The sequence below is a fragment of the Mustela nigripes genome, chromosome 8 (assembly GCF_022355385.1).
Source record: "Mustela nigripes isolate SB6536 chromosome 8, MUSNIG.SB6536, whole genome shotgun sequence".
NCBI classification, from domain to species: Eukaryota; Metazoa; Chordata; class Mammalia; order Carnivora; family Mustelidae; genus Mustela; species Mustela nigripes.
Genome location: NC_081564.1, coordinates 73,473,099 through 73,492,473, shown reverse-complemented (window position 1 = coordinate 73,492,473; position 19,375 = coordinate 73,473,099). Strand labels below are relative to the sequence as shown.

Genomic DNA, 19,375 nt, shown 5'->3' with positions numbered 1-19,375 from the left:
CCCAATGTGGGGCTCAATCCCAAGACCCGGGGACCATGACCCTAACCAAAGGCAGATACTCAACAACTGAGCCACCCAGGCGCCCCCTAAGAAGATTTTTTAAAGTAGCACATACACTATAAATGTCCCAGAAAAGAGCTGCTTCCTTTCCTTATTCTTCCACACACATTTCTTGTATCATTAACATGTACCAACATCTGGCTAAAACTTAAATGCCAGGCACTTTTCTAGATGCTTTGCATACACTCATTTACCTAACCCTCACAGTAACTCCCGTGAGGAAGGTACTATTATTATTCCCATTTTTTAGTTAAAGAAACTGAGCCACCAAGCATTTAAGGCTACACAGCTACTGAATGGTAATGTCAAGATTCAACCCCAAGCAATCCGGGACAATGAAATTCCAATAAAAAAGCTGAACTACCTAAAGAATTAGCTCTGAGAGTGATAGAAATGTCATTTATTCACTCAGATTAGTTCCCATTATCTCTTCCATTTTAAACATAAAGAAAATTATAATATATATTGGGCATTAAAGTAGTTTAATGACCAGAACTACCACGGAGCACTCAATTTAAAATAACTAAAGGATTCCCTACTCTACTGGGTATCTCTACGCTGGTTACACATGAAAACTACGTGTGTAGTTTTAAAAATCAAATACCCCACTTCTTGCTTTTTGAATAAGAACTCCAGGGTATGGCTCATTTTAAAACACTCCACACAAGATTTTAGTGCACAGGCAGAGCAAAGAATTGCTTTTCTAAACACAGAAGGTGTGCTGGCAAGGCAAGACAACTGGCATCTGAAATCAGGACTATCTCAAAGGTAAAATTCCACATGAGAAGTGCAGATAAGAACATGAAATGCTGAGTCAGTGCAATGAGAAGAATCAATGAATGAGGTGGACAGTGGAGTAAGAACACAGGAAGGCAGGGGCGCCTGGGTGGCTCAGTGGGTTAAAACCTCTGCCTTCAACTCAGGTTATGATCTCAGGGTCACAGGATCGAGCCCCGTGTCGGGCTCTCTGCTTGGTGGGGAGCCTGCTTCCCTTCCTCTCTCTCTCTCTCTGCCTGCCTTTCTGCCTACTTGTGATCTCTGTCAAATAAATAAAATCTTTAAAAAAAAAAAAAAAAAACCTCAGGAAGGCAGGATTAGCAGTGTCAGGGAGTCTGGGCTAGCAAGAGCAGGGAAAGCAAACACAAAGGCAGCAGCAGCAGCTCCCCAACACAGTCTGGTGTCTTGTTTGTGAGCAGTGAAAATACCCATTTTTGTCATTCTTTATCCTCCTAAATGGCATTAATGCCTCCCACATCATTGTTGCTACTTTTATTCATTACGGGCAAATACCACTAGTTTTGGTATTAATTGCAATTCAGTGACTTTGTCCTAATCTTGAAACATTTGAGATTTGGCATAACTTTCTTACCTTAAAATTTAGGAAATAAATCTCTTACTTGCTTATAACATAAGACAACTATGTGAAATGGTGAAAATGCCCTGGTTTAAAGTTGCAAAATAGGTGTTCAAGTCCGTCCATTTCCGCCCCTCCACAACTGAAGTACTCACTCTGTTCCCAAGCTCGTGGGGTGTCAGTGACTGACAAGTTTCAGCTGAGTGTCTCTGTAGGATTTGTGCTAGGATGAGGAGGGCTGTCTCATCCAAGGTCACACCCCCTATCCAGGGCAGCAGGGTGAATGAACAACATTCTCCAGGGTGAATGAACAACATTCTCCAGGCTGAATGAACCAGGAATATGAATAATACAGGGATATGAAGGCTAAACCCTTTGCCCCAATTCAAGGACAACAACTGTGAAGGGCCATCCCCGTTTCAGAGTCTCCTGGGATAAGCTGAAGCTTTCTAAGCAAAGGAAATGCTATTCAATGTTTCCCTCTGCCCAGTCCTGCTTCTTTCACTCCCTAAAAGTACTGAGCTCAAGAATACTCCTGCACACAAATCTCAGAATCCACTGTCTAGGGAAATGACTTATGCTACTTGTCCAAAGTCAAAACGTTAATGAGAGATCACAATGGGATCTACTACAGATGTGGCAGCCTAATTCCACAATTATAAAATGAGGAAGAAGAGACCAAGTGAAAGAATGAACAGGGGTGCCCGGGGGGTGGAGTTGGTTAAAGCATCCAACTCTTGATTTCGGCTCAGGTCACGATCTCAGGATCATGAGATGGAGCCCCACGTCGGATTCTGCACTCAAGTTGGAGTCTGCTTGAGACTCTCTCCCTCTCTCTTTACCCCTCCCACTTGTGCTGTCTTTCTAAAATAAACAAATCTAAAAAAAAAAAAAAAAGAAAAACGAAAGAAGCAAAAGACCTACAGGCAATTTTATAAATGTACCCCAAAATATCCTAACAGTGTCTCATTTGTGGATCAAAATAAAAATGAAGAGTGATCTCTACAGAAGTTGAGTTGAAATAAGAGAGTGTCCATGCCTACAAGAAGAGGAAACTGCGAAGGTCATGCAGGTGAATTTCCTTGGACGCCTCTCTGTTTCCCTTCAGACTGGGACGCTCTCTGTTTCACTTCAGAGGCAGACACTAGCTGGACGTTTTAAAAAGGGCTTTGAAGACAGAACAGTTCTGTCTTTTATTTTACACAAGAGGAAACTGCAACTCAGACCAAGGGTACACAGATAGAGTAGCCTAGACCAGGCTTTTTAAATTTCCAGAGTCCTTCCTTCAGTTTTGTCTTCAATGTGTGATTTTGACTTTTTATGTAAAGTGTACACTGCCACAAGAGATTCATAAGTACTCGAACAGAAGCATGAAATGCATTATAAAACTAAGCATGACTTTTGAATTAGGCATCATTGTCACTCTTCCCTCCTACCAAGGTGGATAACAGGGAATTGGCTACATTATAAGTATTCACAGAACAGAACGGCTTTACAAGGAAGGTTAGAATTCACTATCTATACCTCTAGCTACATTAGCAATTAACTTTCATCAAATATTGTATCTTAATGGTCTTATCTCAAAATGAGGATAATAATAATTATCTCATTCAATAGGATGCCAAAGAGACTAAATATTTAATGGTTGCAGTGCATTCTAAATGCCACATAAACAACACAGCAATACATATAGCAACTTCTAACAGGTTAACATCGTAGCAGGTTAACTGATCAAAAAGAGTCCAAGAAAGGCACAAGTACATTCAGACACCTGACTGAATTTAAACTGATTTAAACTGATAAATGTTTTAATTATTAAAATAAAATAGGGCAACCACAATAAATGAGGAAAATATCGAGGACATTTTACACATTTTAAACTGGTTCTAACAGGTACTGTATCATTTGTTTTTAATTTCTTTAAAAAATTTTTCAAGTAGGCTCCATGACACAGGGCTTGAACTCATAACCCTGAGATCAAAACCTGAGCTAAGAACAAGAGTCAGGCGCTTAACTGACTGAGCCACCCAGGGGCCCCATATCATTCATTTTAATTTTTATTATTTTACTTTTTTAAATCTTTTTCAAAGATTTATTTATTTATTTGAGAAAGAGCATGCACATGCGTGGGGGTGGGGAGAGGGAGTGAGTAAATCCTCAAGCAGACTCCTTGCCAAGCACAGAGCCTGATGAAGGGCTCTATCCCAGGACCCCAAGATAATGACATGAGCTAAAATAAATCAAGAGTCTGACACCCAACTGACTGAGCCACCCAGGTGTCCCTCATTCATTTTTATCTACCATTTCTCACTGACTGGAAACCTTACAGAAATCTTCTATTTCAATAAAATAATCATAAATATTATTTAATAAGAAGCATTAGCTTCTGCCCTTCCCACATCTAGCCCTTTATCCAAAATGTTCAAGGAACAAAATTGGCTCTAAAACATTTAAATATTTTCAATGTTTGGGTAAATTTTATTTATCCTGCTTGGGAGAGCTAAGGTGGCATCATGCAAAAGTCTCTTCATGCAGCAAATCCCAGTTTCTCTCCTGTCAGAAACAGGCTTTGGGATCTCTTTGTGTGTAGTTCAGCTCCCTGTTTCCTAACAAACCCAAAGAGCAGAACACTGACACCCTACTATTTTCTCATCAATTCCCAAGGCTTCTTTGAAAAATTTCTATTTCCATGCTGCCACAGCTTTTTTGATTCCTGTTTTTCTCCTAACCCATTTCCTCTTTTTCTAGTTACAGTAGATATAATTTGCAAGTAAAATTATTGCAGTTAAAAGAAAATTCATGAACATCAGAATGTATTTTTAATGGATGATGGATATCAAGTAGTTATGGTAAATATTCTATCGAATATATTTATCAGAACAGTATTTTATTTTTAACAGTCAATATTTACCCTCCAAATTACATCTTTTGCAAAGGTTTAAACTTACTCTTGGAAAGTTTTAGCTGTTAACATAAAAACTTGTGAGGTATCAGACTTTTCTTGATCTCCATTAGAGAGATGGTAAGAAAAAAAAAAAAAAAGTCTGAAAGTTACCAGACTAAAAACAGGCCAAAGTTCCATTAACCTCTAGTATTCTAATGTTAGGACTCCGCATAAGAAGCTACACCCCTAAATCTCTGGGGTCTACATTGACATAGAGAGGTGAGCCTTTTGTAGAGTGGGTGAGATTTGAGTAGGGTTTCATGCATGAAAAGCAGGAACCTGCAGAACCTGAGTAAAGATAAAGATGCCAGAGGTGGGGGTGGTGCGCAGAGGGCAGGCCTGCTTCAAAGGAGAGCAGATGTACACATGTGGAAAATGCAAAGTCATGGACTTTCAGGTCCGAAGAAGCTTGAGTTCAAGTTGAGATTTGACTACATTTTGACTGAGCTACTTGGAAGAAGTTTTCATTTCTCTTTTAAAGGTCAAATGAGGGGATAGAAAACTCTTCTTAAAGTATGCAATAATAGCACAGGCAGTAAGCCCTTCTTAGCAGTGTGTGGAACGGTCAAAGCTCCAGCTCTGGAACCAACAGACTGTGCTGAAACAAAAAACTGCCATTTCCAGAAGGTACCATCACAGCCAGGGTCACCACACCTCTCTGCACCCAGTTAGCCTTATGTGTCAAATAGAGATAACCAAGCTGCCTACTTTATATGGTCATTATGAAGATTAAGTAAGTAAAATCATACTCAAAGAATCAGTTATTTATTCCTGTTGGTGGTGGCTCTGTCATTACTACTCTCTGATTCTCAAATGTCAAATACGGATCAGGAGAATACCAACCACTAATACATGTTTGTGGTATTAAGAGTAAAAAAAGAGGAGCAGGGGCGGGGAAAGGCAGCTAAATCTGTACAAGGGTTTTAATAATAAAAGGTAATATGGCTCCATGACTTCAAAGCAAAAGTATGTGACAATGAGCCAATAAAGTGAAGTTTTCTGCTGTTATAAGTAGCAAAGTAACATATATATCTTTTTCCCTTGATAAAAGGCCCCAAATCCCAAAGCACACTGCCATTTGTTCTATAAAGAATACCTTGTGATACATTCAGTGGGACTACATTTGGTTCCATAATAACACAATTTGTTGGAATTACTTTACAATATGGTAGGAATATTCTGACCTTACCTAAAGAAGTTCCGACACTGAAGTACCAAAAGATGTTATAAAATACCCTTAACCTGTTACTAACATACCAACTACAGAATACAAGGTAGTGGTACCACACAAGCACTTTGAACTCCAATTGTAACTAAACCACCCCTGCTCCTGACTTTTCTAACCACATTCAGGACCTACCGCATATTTTTATAGAAATTATTTTAGAAACTGTGTTTGGGTTAAAATCTTTTTTTTTCCTTAGATTTTATTTATTTATTTGACTGACAGAGATCACAAGTAGGCAGAGAGGTAGCAGAGAAAGAAGGGGAAGCAGGCTCCCTGCTAAGCAGAGAGCTGATGGGCTGATCCCAGGATCCTGAGATCAAGACCTGAGCCAAAGGCGGGGGCTTAAGCCACTGAGCCACCCAGGAGCGCCCCGTTTAGGTTAAAATCTTGACCAAAATATGTGAACACAAAGATTCAGAAATGTGTTTTTTAAGAAAAGTATCTCCAGGAAAATCACGTTTTAAACTTTAAAAAGAAGTCTAAGTAACTACAACCAAAGGGTGATGTACCAAACAGATTATACTGCTTCCTGACTTCATGTCAACATTCTGTTGAAGCTAAAACCCAGAATATGAATTTTCTGAGGTTTTGTTATTAAAAAATTTGTATTGAAACTAATTATCAGCATTAGGAATTTTGTAACTTACAAGTATGTCTGGCAAGTGAGTAGTTGGATCCACCACTAGTCAAGCCAAATCCCTCAGGAATTTGACTAGAGCTTCGAGGTCTGGTCAACAATTTAGGAGGTTCAATTTCAGCACCAAATTCAGCTCCTATTACGCCTAGTAGAACAATAGCAGTAGCTTGCTTCCGTCTTTCTTCATAAGACGTGGAAATCTTTTTCATTTGTGGGATACTTGATAAGCAACCTGAAAACCAAAACATAAGTTAAAAAACATCAATACACAAGACATATGATAATAAAAAAATTTCGAGATTACTCTTTCAGGAAATAACGGTCTTTTCAACAAATGGCACTGAGGTGCCTGGTTATCCACCTGCAAAAGAGTGAACTAAGGCTTCCACCTTTCACTACACAAAAAATCAACACAAAATGGATTCACAGTACTAAATGTAAGAGCCAAAACATAAGAACTTGCAGAAGAAAACAGAGAGATGTACCTTCATGATCTTGGGGTAGGCAATGATTTCTTAGATATGATACAAAATGTACAAGTAATTTTATAATCTTTCTTTTTTTTTTTTTTAAAGATTTTATTTATTATTGGACAGAGAGAGAGATCACAAGGAGGCAGAGAGGCAGGCAGAGAGAGAGGAGGAAGCAGGCTCTCCGCCGAGCAGAGCGCCCGATGCGGGGCTCTATCCCAGCACCCTGGGATCATGACCTGAGCCGAAGGCAGAGGCTCAACCACTGAGCCACCCAGGCGCCCCAATTTTATAATCTTTCTTAATTGGATTTCATCAATATTACAAACTTTAACATTTAAAACAGAATCAAGAAAGTAAAGACAACACACAGACTCAGAGAAAATACTGTCAATTATATATCTATAAAGTATTATATCCAGAATAGATGAGAAACTCTTATAATAATAAAGCACAACTTTTAAAATGGGTAAACAATCATTTTTTATTTTTTATTAACATATAATGTATTATTAGCCCCAAGGGTACAGGTCTGTGAATTGCCAGGTTTACACACTTCACAGCAGTCACCATAGCACATACCTTCCCCAATGCCCATAACCCTACCACGCTCTCCCTACCCTCTTCCCCCTGGCAACCCTCAGTTTGTTCTATGAGATTAAGAGTCTCTTATGGTTTGTCTCCCTCCCAATCCCATTTTGTCTCATTTATTCCTTTCCTATCTCCTTAACCCCCCACATTGCCTCTCAACTTCCTCATATTAGGGAGATCATATGATAATTGTCTTTCTCTGATTGACTTATTTCACTCAGCATAATATCCTCTATTTCCATCCACATAATTGCAAATGGCAAGATTTCATTTCTTTTGATGGCTGCATAGTGATTCAATTGGATATATGCATACCACATCTTCTTTATCCATTCATCTGTTGATGGACATCTAGGTTCTTTCCATACTTTGGCTGTTGTGGACATTGCTGCTATAAACATTCAGGTGCACATGCCCCTTTGGATCACTATATTTGTATCTTTAGGGTAAATACCCAGTAGTGCGATGGCTGGGTCATAGGGTAGCTCATGTTTCAACTTTTTGAGGAACCTCCATTCTGTTTTCCAGAGTGGCTGTACCAGGTTGCATTCCCACCAACAATGTAGGAGGATTCCCTTTTCTCTGCATCCTCACCAGCATCTGTCATTTCCTGACTTGTTAATTTCAGCCATTCTGACTGGTATAAGGTGGTATCCCATTGTGGTTTTGATTTGTATTTCCCTGATGCTCAGTGACGTGGAGCACTTTTTGATGTGTCTGTTGGCCATTTGGATGTCTTCTTTGCAGAAATGTCTGTTCATGTCTTCTGCCCATTTCTTGATTGGATTATTTGTTCTTTGGGTGTTGAGTTCGATAAGTTCTTTATAGATTTTGGATACTAGTCCTTTATCTGATATGTCGTTTGTAAATATCTTCTCCCATTCTGTCAGTTGTCTTTTGGTTTTGTTAACTGTTTCCTTTGCTGTACAAAAGCTTTTGTTCTTGATGAAGTCAAAATGGTTAAACAATTTGAACAGATATTTGATATACAATGATATACAAATGGCCAATATGCATACCAAAGATGCTTAAGATCACTGGTCTTTAGGAAAATGTAAATCAGAACCATAATGAGATACCACTTCACATCCACTAGAATGGCTGCAATAAAAGGGATTATAAAATGTACTGTCAACTATGAAGAGAAAATGATTGTTTTGCAGGTGGAAATGTAAAAAGATACAACTACTTTGGAAAAGAGTTTGGCAGTTACTTACTCAGTTTGGCTTTCTATTTCTTCTTGAGTCATTTCTGACTGCTTGCAATTTTAAAGGAATTACCTATTTAATCTGAACTTTGAAATTTATGGATCTGAGATTATTTGCAGTATTCTCTATGATGAAAACATTTCAAAATGTATTTTTTTTTAAGATTTTATTTATTTACCAGAGAGAGAGAGGGGGAGAGAGCAAGCACAGGCAGACAGAATGGCAGGCAGAGGCAGAGTGAGAAACAGGCTCCCTGCTGAGCAAGGAGCCCGATGTGGGACTCGATCCCAGGACGCTGGGATCATGACCTGAGCCGAAGGCAGCTGCTTAACTAACTGAGCCACCCAAGCGTTTCAATGATGAAAATATTTCAAATGTATCATTCCTTCTAAGTATTATTTGTGCCTTTTCTAATATTACTTATTATGCTTTTCTTGATCAGTTTTGCTAGAAATATATATTTTAATAGATTTTCAAAAAATACTTTGTTGGGGTGCCTGGGTGGCTCAGTCGGTTGAGCATCCAACTCTCGGTTTCAGCTTAGGTCATGATCTCAGGGTCATAAGACACAGGTCAGGCTCCACGCTCAGTGGGGAATCTGCCTGAGATTCTCTCTCCCTCTACCCACATATGACACCCCCAATTTACACACTTTCTCTAAAATTAAAAAAAAAATTTTTTAAATACTCAGGTTTTGATCTTATTTCATTTCTATTTTACCAACTTCTGTTATTTTTATTATTTCTCCTTCTACTTTATATTTTCTATCAGTTTTTTTTTTGTTTCTAGGTTTTATTTACTTACTTGTTTTTAAGTAAACTCTACAACCAACAGCCTTGAATTGACAACGCTGAGATCAAGAGCCAACACATTCCACCCACTAAGCCATCTGAGCACCCTTGTTTTGTTTCCAAGTACTCAGGATAAACACAACTCACTTATTTTCATAACCTATTAGGATTTACATTGCCAGTCACAGAGTTAAAATCCATTTTCCTCTCCTTTAATAAATGACTTCAATTTTACCTAAGTAGTGATATATTCACATTCTTTCGGGGTCCTTTCAAGAACCATAGCCTAGCGCCTGGCTTCAAGCTTTACTCATGATATATTTTAAGTCCTCTTTAGCTCACAGGAGTCAGAAGCCTGCTTCTGGAAAGGAGCTAAGGATTTCAGCCCAGATCTTTTCTATTTTATTACTTATCCATAGAGGTATCTATCTTTTTGGAGAGCAGTTATGTCTCTTTGGATTTCTGTTTGTATATTTTATCCATCATGGCTATAGATTTGGTACAGAGAAATTTAAAAAGTGAACTTTGGGAGACATCTTCATTGGAGATCAGTTTTCTCCTCTGTCTAGTCATCCAGCCAGTTTTCCTGGTCCCTTTCAATACTTTGTTTCTATATTCAGCAAAGGGCCCTCAGAGCTCAGTGTGCCAACTAAAGAATTAGAAGTGGAGAACTCTGAATGCTTTTAGATATTTTATTTTATTTCGTCTCTTCATTTACTTTGTCATTCTAACCTAATTGGAGGTAAGGCAAGGCAATGACTTACCTCCTAACTAGACGTAATGACTTACCTCCTAACTGGAGGTAAGGCAAAAGGCTACAGGGGTACCACCAAATCAAAAGAGACTTTTGCAGGGCAAGTGAAAACTTTTAACTTTTGGCTAACCGTAAGGTGTTGAATAATTTTGTAAAAGGTGGTGATATCAGATTTATTCACTGTTAGAAACATCATGATAATGGTAGGAAGGCAGATTATGTGGTAAAACATGAAGTGTCTAGAAAAACCAAAAGAAGCCTCCTGCAACGATCAGGTGAAAAATAGTAAGTACAAGTGGTGGTAGAAATTCATTCATTCTGACATCAATTATTCAGTCTCAATATAAGAACTCATGGCATTATACTGGACATGAAAAGAGATGTGAAAAGCAAGTTCACTGTCTTCTTTGAACTTAAAGGCTACCAAATAAGAATCAGAAATAGGTTACGGAATCAATGAGAACATTATGAACTGAGAGAACAGTATGTTTAAGAACCTAAAGCATGAGGTAATTTGTTGACTTCTATTTTAAGGAGAGGTAATTGGGTTGGAAGCCCATGAGCCAAGAAGAAGACAGAAAACAGGCAAGTGAGGCAGGCAAGGGCCAGACCACAGATGGCACCATAGATCCTATTCACATTTCAATTCTTATCCTATAAAACATGGGAAGATACTCAAGGTAGGATTTAAGCCACAGAGTGATATAATTAGATTTAAGGGTTCAGAAGGATATCCTAAAAATCAAAGAGAGAGATTAAGATTGGTTTGGTCTTGGGATGTTAAATAAGAGATGCAGAGAATAGCGTCTCTTCGATGGTGATTTTGGATGACATGCTCTAAGTTTTTTGAAAAACCTAAATTAAGTAAAACAATGAAAAAAATTAAGACAAAATCAGAACAAAAAGTAAAGCAGTAAAAATTAGTAATAATTTCAGCAAAAGCTAACTAAAACAAGAGTATAACAAAGCAAAAGAAACCCTTTCAAAGTAAGTAGATAGGTATGGCCTTTCTAGAAGCTTAAAAAAAAAAACAAAACCTAGAGTGCAAAGCTTTTTAGTATAAACTTTAAATTGCATTCATTTAGCTGTGCTGAAAAGCAGAAGGGATGTGTGCAAGCAGACCTAGTTGAGCCTAAGAAAAGGAAACGGCAGGATATTACAAAGAATAGTTGGAAAGGGATAATTGTGTAAGAAAATGGCCTTAAAGGACTTCAAAAAAAACTAAGAAAACTAAGATGGTGACATCAAAGACTGGTTACTGTTTATTTGGAAAATAAGAAAAATTTGGTTTAACTGAGTAAAAAAAAAAAAAAAAAAAGATTTTGTTGTTGCTACAGTTTTTTAGCTTCTGCATGTCATACTTTACTTTAAAAAAAAGTTCTGAAAATTTGCCATTAGTTTTCGGGCAGTGTATAGAAGACAAAATCCAAAATGAGTCCACAAAGAATACAATGATCTTTAAAAATATTTGTAATTCTTTCATATAAAATTTCCATTATTATTAACTTCCCTATTTTATTTTCTTATAGTATATTTCAAGCCACTTGCAGGCTGCTTTACAAGGATATTCCTCCAATGTTAACAAAACTACTTTGTCACTTCCAAGGTCGTGATGTTTTATTTCACAAATTCACATTTTTTTTATAAAAAGCCTCAATTAAAATGTTCAAAAATATTTAAGTAACATTCAGAAACATCTTCTAATCAGATACCAGAGTATGCAGGTCTCTCTCTTCATTTTTTTTTTTTTTAAGTTTTTTAAAGGTAAAGAAACGATAGTGAGAGGCTTGGTGTATATATGCAATGACAGATTCCAACTATGCAACTGATCTGTCATAGTTTAATACAAAAGTGGGGGAGAAACCTAAAAGCTTAGCCATACTAAGAAGAAACAAAGTTAATACCCACTGCCTCTGTGTTTAGGAGGATGAAAATCAACCCAAATTCTAGAGAAAGTGATATTTAACAGTTTGATCATCGGAATCTCAGTGCATGCATTTAAAACCAACTTCATTTGAGCACAGGAACACACAGGAGTGAGAGCTGCGCGCCACCGCATCTAGATTCACGCAGCATATATTTCACTCTTTCCACAGTGGTCTGGAAACAGGAAGCAAATCAAGCTCCCCTCCCCCCATGTCTCAGCAAGAGCATGCTCCATAACAATAGTTCAAAGGAAAGCTCTATTCTGCAGTTGCACTGATTGTTCTGTCAGCTGACCTCTGCAGAAGGGAATTGCTAACCGCTGCCTTGCTCCTTAGCTGACAAATGAATGATCGCGGCTCCATCTATTTTCACTATGGCTGCCTCTAGCCCAGGTGCTCAGACAGAGAGCCCGGTGTGACATCTTAGATCAAGATGAATTGGCACAAACTCCTGATCCAAGATTGTTTTATACCATTTAATTTAGTTTCTTCCCCTGCTTGGATGAGCACAGCTCTGGTTATGGATTTCTATTCTAATGTACTGAAGCAGGCCCTGAAAGAAGCCAATGAAGCAGCTGCTGGAGCAAGGGACTGCAGGGATACTGATCAATAGGCAAGGCATTGACCCCAGCCGTTCAGCCTGTGCAACGGCCACTGCTTGAAGGGGGAGGGGGGCCCAGACGCACACATGGGCTGCTTCCAGTAGGAAATTGAACAACAGGGGCATTTGGAGAGCTCCACCTCCCCCCTGATCTCCCACCTTCCCTATGTTCCTTTTGTTTAATTACCTCAATCTTGTCTTAACTCCCACTTCTAGGGAAGGAATTAAGACTTTAGGGAAGTTTTAATAATGTCCTTTAAAACAGCCCTTTGTAAATTGTATCCTGAAGCTAATAGAAAGAATCATAACAGGTGCTCTCTGCTAAGTGGCCAAAATATGAAATCTTAATTAGCTGTCAAGCACATCACTTGGCGTAATTTAAAGTTTGGCATGTGCACAGGCTCATAAGAACACTGTCCAGCTGGCTATTAATACTACTGATGCTGAAATTCTTTGGCATGTTAATTTTTATCAGTACTCAGATCTGAAAATATGATAGCTCTTTGTTAACAAGGAAAGAAGAGCAAGAAAAGGATCTCCTAAAAAGAGACACTGACCAATTAATGGTTGTATAAGGTACAGATGACCATCCCTACTACTATTCCAACAGTAACACACAGTAATTTCTGATTCTTTAATTTTTCAGATTTGAAAAATATTTAAAATTATTGGCTTTGCTTGGGTCTTCTCGTAAATAATACAAGACACGCACAATTAGCTACAATGTTTTCCTATAAAAAAAAGTGACAACCAAATGGGAGATTTTGAGATATTAAAAATAAAATAATTCTGTAAAAGTAGACCTTTCTACAGTTTCATTTGTCTCATGAAAATTTGGTATTTTTTCACAGAGACATGCCTCCATTTAATCATGCTAACGGGTGACATGGAGATCCATTTTCTTGACAGGACGGTTGATCACCCTATCACAGTAAGAAAATTAATACCTTCGACTAGCCCTGTGTGGAGAAGCTGCATGCAGTGGGAAAAGACATAAATGTCCTACATTTTAAGTTGCAAATAGAACACTCGTTTTGTGTTCAAATAATATGCTTCTTCATTATTCGGTTTCTTTAAACAAAATATGAGCCTTTGATTTTTATTAAAACAACCATTTAATTCATACAGTGTTCCTCAAAAGTACATAATTGTCTTTAGATTTAGCATAATTGACTCTAGATTTACAGGAACAGGAGTAAACACTTTACTTACAGCTTAACTAGAACACAGGTAAAATATTTGAGAAGTTTAAGCTATTTAAAGGGCTGTGAGATATTGATTGCCTCATTTAAAAAGCAGTCAGAGAGTGCAACCAAGAGGTCAAGATAAATTTAACAGTTTGAAGCACTTTACTAAATAACTCTAAAGATGTTAATTGGCTTTGTGCAGTTCCAGGGTAAAATTAATTTTATCCTAGCTTACAATAAAAGGATTAAAAGACATATTAAGTTCTTCAGTTTTAACTGGAATAGGAATCAATGGATTTGAATTAAGGCTAACGGCGGTTTTATGAGAGATGGACTACCAGCAGATACTTCATATCTGCGATTAGCCATATATTGATGGAGCTCTGTTACTGTATTAGGTATTAAGCCTTAGATAAGAAGATATTACCAATTTACTATTCTGAGAATATACTGTAAGAATGGTGAGATTTGACCTGGAAAAACCATTATCAAAAATGTGATTCTTTGTTTAGGATAGAGCATCAGAATGATTCCCACAGATGCCTTACATATGTCTGATATGTAAAATTCTAGTAAAAATTAATGAAGTAGTCTGTTTCAGTTCAAGCGCAATTCACTTTACAATTATGACTATACTGAAAACTATATCATAAGCATATCATTAGGGTTTTTTGAATCAAACATTACATTCAGACTGGTTCATAGCATGTTAATTTTCAGCCAGAAATTTATGCCATATGATACAGTTCAAGTGATATTCACAATGATATCAATGTTTTCTAAATTTGGTGTAAATTTCAATATATTCTAAAACGTCCCTTTAGATATTCAGAAATATTATTCATGATAAATGAGAATAAAATTTTAAACATTTTTCTTTACTCTTTCAGTATTTAATCTATTTTAGAATCATATGTATAGAAAAATAAATTGCTATTACTATGTACTGCCTTGGAGAGCAATAAAAATTGTATTCAGTTAGGTTATGTATCTTATATATTAACGAATAACTGACTTTGTAGGATTCTATGGGAATGAGCAGAAAAGAGCAGGTGGCAGTTTCTTACAGCAGAAACCTAAAGGGCGGCATATAGAGACTACTTAATAAATTGGATTAATCTAGAAAGTAGTCCCTATTATGGTTCTTTACAACTTTGTTTTATTTGCCATAAAGCATATTTACTAACACCACATTTTGATTAATTACTAAAAAACAAAGGAAATTTAGTAGACTGAACTTTGTTAATACTGGCAATCTTGAGGATGGAGAAACTTCCAGAATTAGGACCTGATTTACTTTTTATAAATTTTTAGACAGAGTAGTCTTAGCATATGTATAGTCAAAGCTCTTATAAAGGTTAGTCAATAAAAGTACAAAAGATTTTTATTTTCAGACTGGTGAAATATTTTCCCGAATTTTCACTTTTACCTACTTCTCTTTTCTCAGCCCCAAGGATACTTTAAATGTGATGTGGCATTATCAACTGAAACCAAGAAAAACACATAAGATTGAAGATTAAGATGAGTTTACAGTGATGGTGAAATATGTCCAATCAAAATATATTTTAATACATTTCTGAACATAAACAGAAGTATCTAAAAAATAACTAGATCTTCAAAAGCAAGCTGAGTTCAATTTTTTTTAGATGTACTTTAAACAAAGTAACTTCAACTATTAACTTCAACTATTATTGAAATTGATAAACATGGTTGCCTAATGGAATATTAATTTATGTTTAAGATCTGCTTTTTTAATTATCATTGTATGGTGCTAATCAAATATACTGGTTTTGCATACACATACACACATATGAATATATAATTATATACATGCATATAAGTATATAATAGTCTCAGTGTACCAAGACATTAAATTTTAAATCTAAGTGAGCTAGAATTGTATTTTTGAGATATTAAAATGTGTTGTCTACGTTTTAGAATCATAATGAGAAAAATGAACCTGAGTGGGGTTTCCACAGTATAAACTGTTTCCACATATATTTGGCCTGAACTTTTTCTACTACTTGATATTCTTAGAGCTGCTTAAGACTGATAAAGTACAATCTTCCAAGTAAGTTTAACAATGTGGGGAGGGGGCATGGAGGGACTCTTTAAGCCAAAATCTTCTCCTATTAATACATTGTATATTTTAGAAATAATTCGTTTTTGAGAGAATTTAAATTGCTACAGTATTCTACTAATTAAATTTCAGTTATTCATTATATCCCAATTCTTAGTCAAATACTTTAAAAAAGAATTAATTAAATGAGAACACAAAAAGGCATAGATTGGTGACAACCCAGAGTGTGAATAGAGGCTCAAAGACTTCACTCTCTTGGTGGTGAATCTGGGTTTCATAAGCTCACAAGGAGAAATCTGTGGTTCTATACCACTGTAAACGAAATGAAGTTCCTTTTCTTCAGCCAAGTGCTTTTATATGAATATTGCACACTATTTTCATTTGTTGGCACAACTTAGAGCACTGCAAAACCTGCAATTTTCACATAATAAGGCAAATAAATTTCAATGATATGGAAAAAAGTTAAAACTGTAGATGGTTATATGGCCAACATGTATATTTCTGCCTGTTCACCATAAGTGAATAAAATGTGCAAGTTTTCTGAATGTTCCCATCTACCTCTTTGGCAAAAAAGATGAACTGATTAAAAATGACAATCATGGGGCACTTGAACATTTACCTACAAACTTTCACATGATTACTAAAGCAGGTGTGTGTCCCCAAAATACTTTTAGTATCCACCTCTCTTACCAACTAGGTTTCCTCCATGCATTAAAAACATTTTAGTTTACTTTTTGACCCATCTATTAGAGTTTTCCCCCTACCTACTGGGGTGGGAGGTAGGGAAGTTGCTCCCCAAATCTATGAGGCTTTCACTGTTTTGGTTGCTGCCCCCACACCCTCAAAGCTGAAGTAAACAAACATGCTCTTCATTTGTATGTATGCACGATAGCCCCCTGCTGGAACACAACAGGTGCTGCAAACACGTATCTCCTGCTACTCCTGCTGATTAAGCCATTTTAAAATAATGCCTCTTGCACATCTTCTTGCACATCTTTGGAAGAATCCATCTTCCACAAAATCAGACAAAAGCAGGATAAATGAACGCTCCAAATTGATTTTCTTTTTCAAAGGAAAGTTAAAATAATCACAATATTATTTGGGGGTATGTTTTGATAAGTAGAAACCTTAAGCTTTGAAAGCAACTGGTACTTTCAAGTAATTCTTGTAACAATTTCTTATTCTTCACACAGACAAGTTCTATATCCTTTGCCCCACAATCTGCATTATCTTATCCCCCTGCCTCCATTCTCTATTGAAACATTAACAAGTCAATTTGTTTTTACTTTTAGTGCAAATGCTCTCAGTGTGAAAGAAAACTGAGATTCAAAAAATTCCAGAGATCTACAATATCCATATAGTCAGAAATCTTGTAGTTTAATTACCAAGAATAATGTTCAATTGTAGTTTCACTTTACCTTTCAAAGGTGAATCTGAGATAACGTGTCAAGTTTTAAAAACTACAAATGTAGTTTTAAAAACTACAAACTTCTACATTAAGAAGACCATTATTAGCTTTTTCATGAAGAAAGAACTATTTTAGAAACAGTGGTTAGTGGCTTATAAAGTTAGACATCTGAAAACACAGCAAATCATTCTCATAAATTCTCATACAGTTAATGTTCAGAAAAAGACACTTTCGGCAATGCAATTCACCTATAAAAATGCTGGAGTAGACATGATGTATTTCTGTAAAAGATCAAATGGGACACATGAGACTTAATATTTGGGGCGCTATTAGGGTCTATCCTATGACAATTTCACACCTGCGCATTACAGAACAGTGGGAAATAGATTGTTACACCTGAGGTCATTGGTATGCATAAATGACAAACCACTTATTAGATTGGCTTAAAAACTACTTCACCTAGGTTAATTATCTTTATCAACTTGGTGATATAAAACCAGATCAAAGGGGATAATTGCCTTGTTCTACCTTTGAGAAGTTAACAAGTACATCTGCTCATTTATAAGAAGTATTTGTAGTATTCATTTTTCTGAATTATTGTACATTTGGTCACAATAATGAAACAATGCCATGTAACCAAAAGTTAACAATTTTTAAAAGGTTTGCTTGTCATAAATTGGAACCTGTAAGGTATTTCTTGCTTTTATTTTTCTTAGTAGATTATAATGTTATCTCTGATTTTAAAAAGATCATCTTTTATTTTTTTCCTTTTGTTTTCTTCACTATAGGTGAGTTGTTAAGTAGAAATAATGGAGCATAGTCAGGGGCAACATAATGCCAATATTGAGGAAATTAATGGCAAGACCTTTGAAGTAATAGCAGATCTGGGAAAAGGTGTGGTGGTTAAGTCCAAAACCAAGTTTTATAGCAAAGATTCTAACACAGTTGACAGCTAGCAGAAATACATAGGATTTATCTTTTTTAATGCATCCCTATGTGTTATTAAAACGATATGGAATAAACTATGGTACAATTCCCAAGAACTAAATAAATTTTAAAAATATTTTTCAAATTTAAAGGAGAAATAAAATGAGAAAAGAAATTTAAAAGAAATAAAAAGGTCATAGACAACTTTGACTTTTAATTTACTAATCACATTAACAGATGATCAGGAAAGTAAAGCTTTGAAAAAGAACAAGATAAATAAGTAAAAGCAAACTAAGCATTTGTGTTAAAAGTCTAAAAGTCAATGACAAAATAAACCACAGCCTCAAACTGTTAAGGGTACACTCATTACTGGCCTAGAACCTATAGAAAAAGTAGCCCATTTATACAGCCCAAGGAATATGCACATGTATAAAAGACATTTGGGCCCATTTTCCAAAGAGATTTTTAAGTAGCTCCAGAGAGCTTAAAGACATCGAAAGCTTGAATTTATTAGACAGCTAAACAGGATTGCCATTTCTGATCTTGTTACATATTCAGGCTTTTATCATTTTTAAGCCACATGTAGAGAGAAGAATTATGTGCCTTTGTCATTATAATAGATTATTTAAAAATTATTTTACATCTCCTCATTTTACGAAGAAGGTAACTAGTCTATCAAACTGACTGCAGTTGTTATTTGGCAATTTTTTTTTCTCAGACCCTTTTTCTGGATATATGATTTCTTCTCAAATAAGCATACATATAAGGATATTAAAATTTACTAATATTCTCTTTCATGTAACTATTTCATGTGATTTCCTATTAATTAGTTAATTCCATTTATAAGTTGGACCTGAGTTGCCTGTCTTGTACGTATCAAATCAAAACAGTCTTTGAGCCTTGATTTTTTTGCACAGTCCTTCCAAGTGTTGAACCAAAGAAAGCTAAGTACATACAACTACAGATACCAAAAATCAGTCACTGATTTGTTACTAGTATGGAACTGAAAAAGCTACTACTCCTGAAATGATTACTAAAAAAAGGAAATTAATATTTTAACCTATATAAGCACATAGTCAGATATTCTGGTTTGTAAGATGTCACACAATTTTAAAAGACTTTTTTTAAAAATCTATTTCTGCTACATAATAACACATAATCATTTCCTCAAAATGCTGCCTGATTAGCTCAAGTTATTAGGTTACTCAGG

The 19,375-nt window shown here is 36.1% G+C and overlaps 1 protein-coding gene across 1 annotated transcript in view; it reads right to left on the bottom strand.

The window, feature by feature from the left end:
* Window positions 1-19,375, bottom strand: part of WDR7 (WD repeat domain 7) — a 362,705-nt gene that overhangs the window by 144,371 nt on the left and 198,959 nt on the right. Inside the window, exon 21 of the mRNA XM_059409727.1 lies at window positions 6,234-6,455. Coding sequence (XP_059265710.1) covers window positions 6,234-6,455 — 222 coding nt within the window. The remainder of the gene's footprint in view (window positions 1-6,233; window positions 6,456-19,375) is intronic.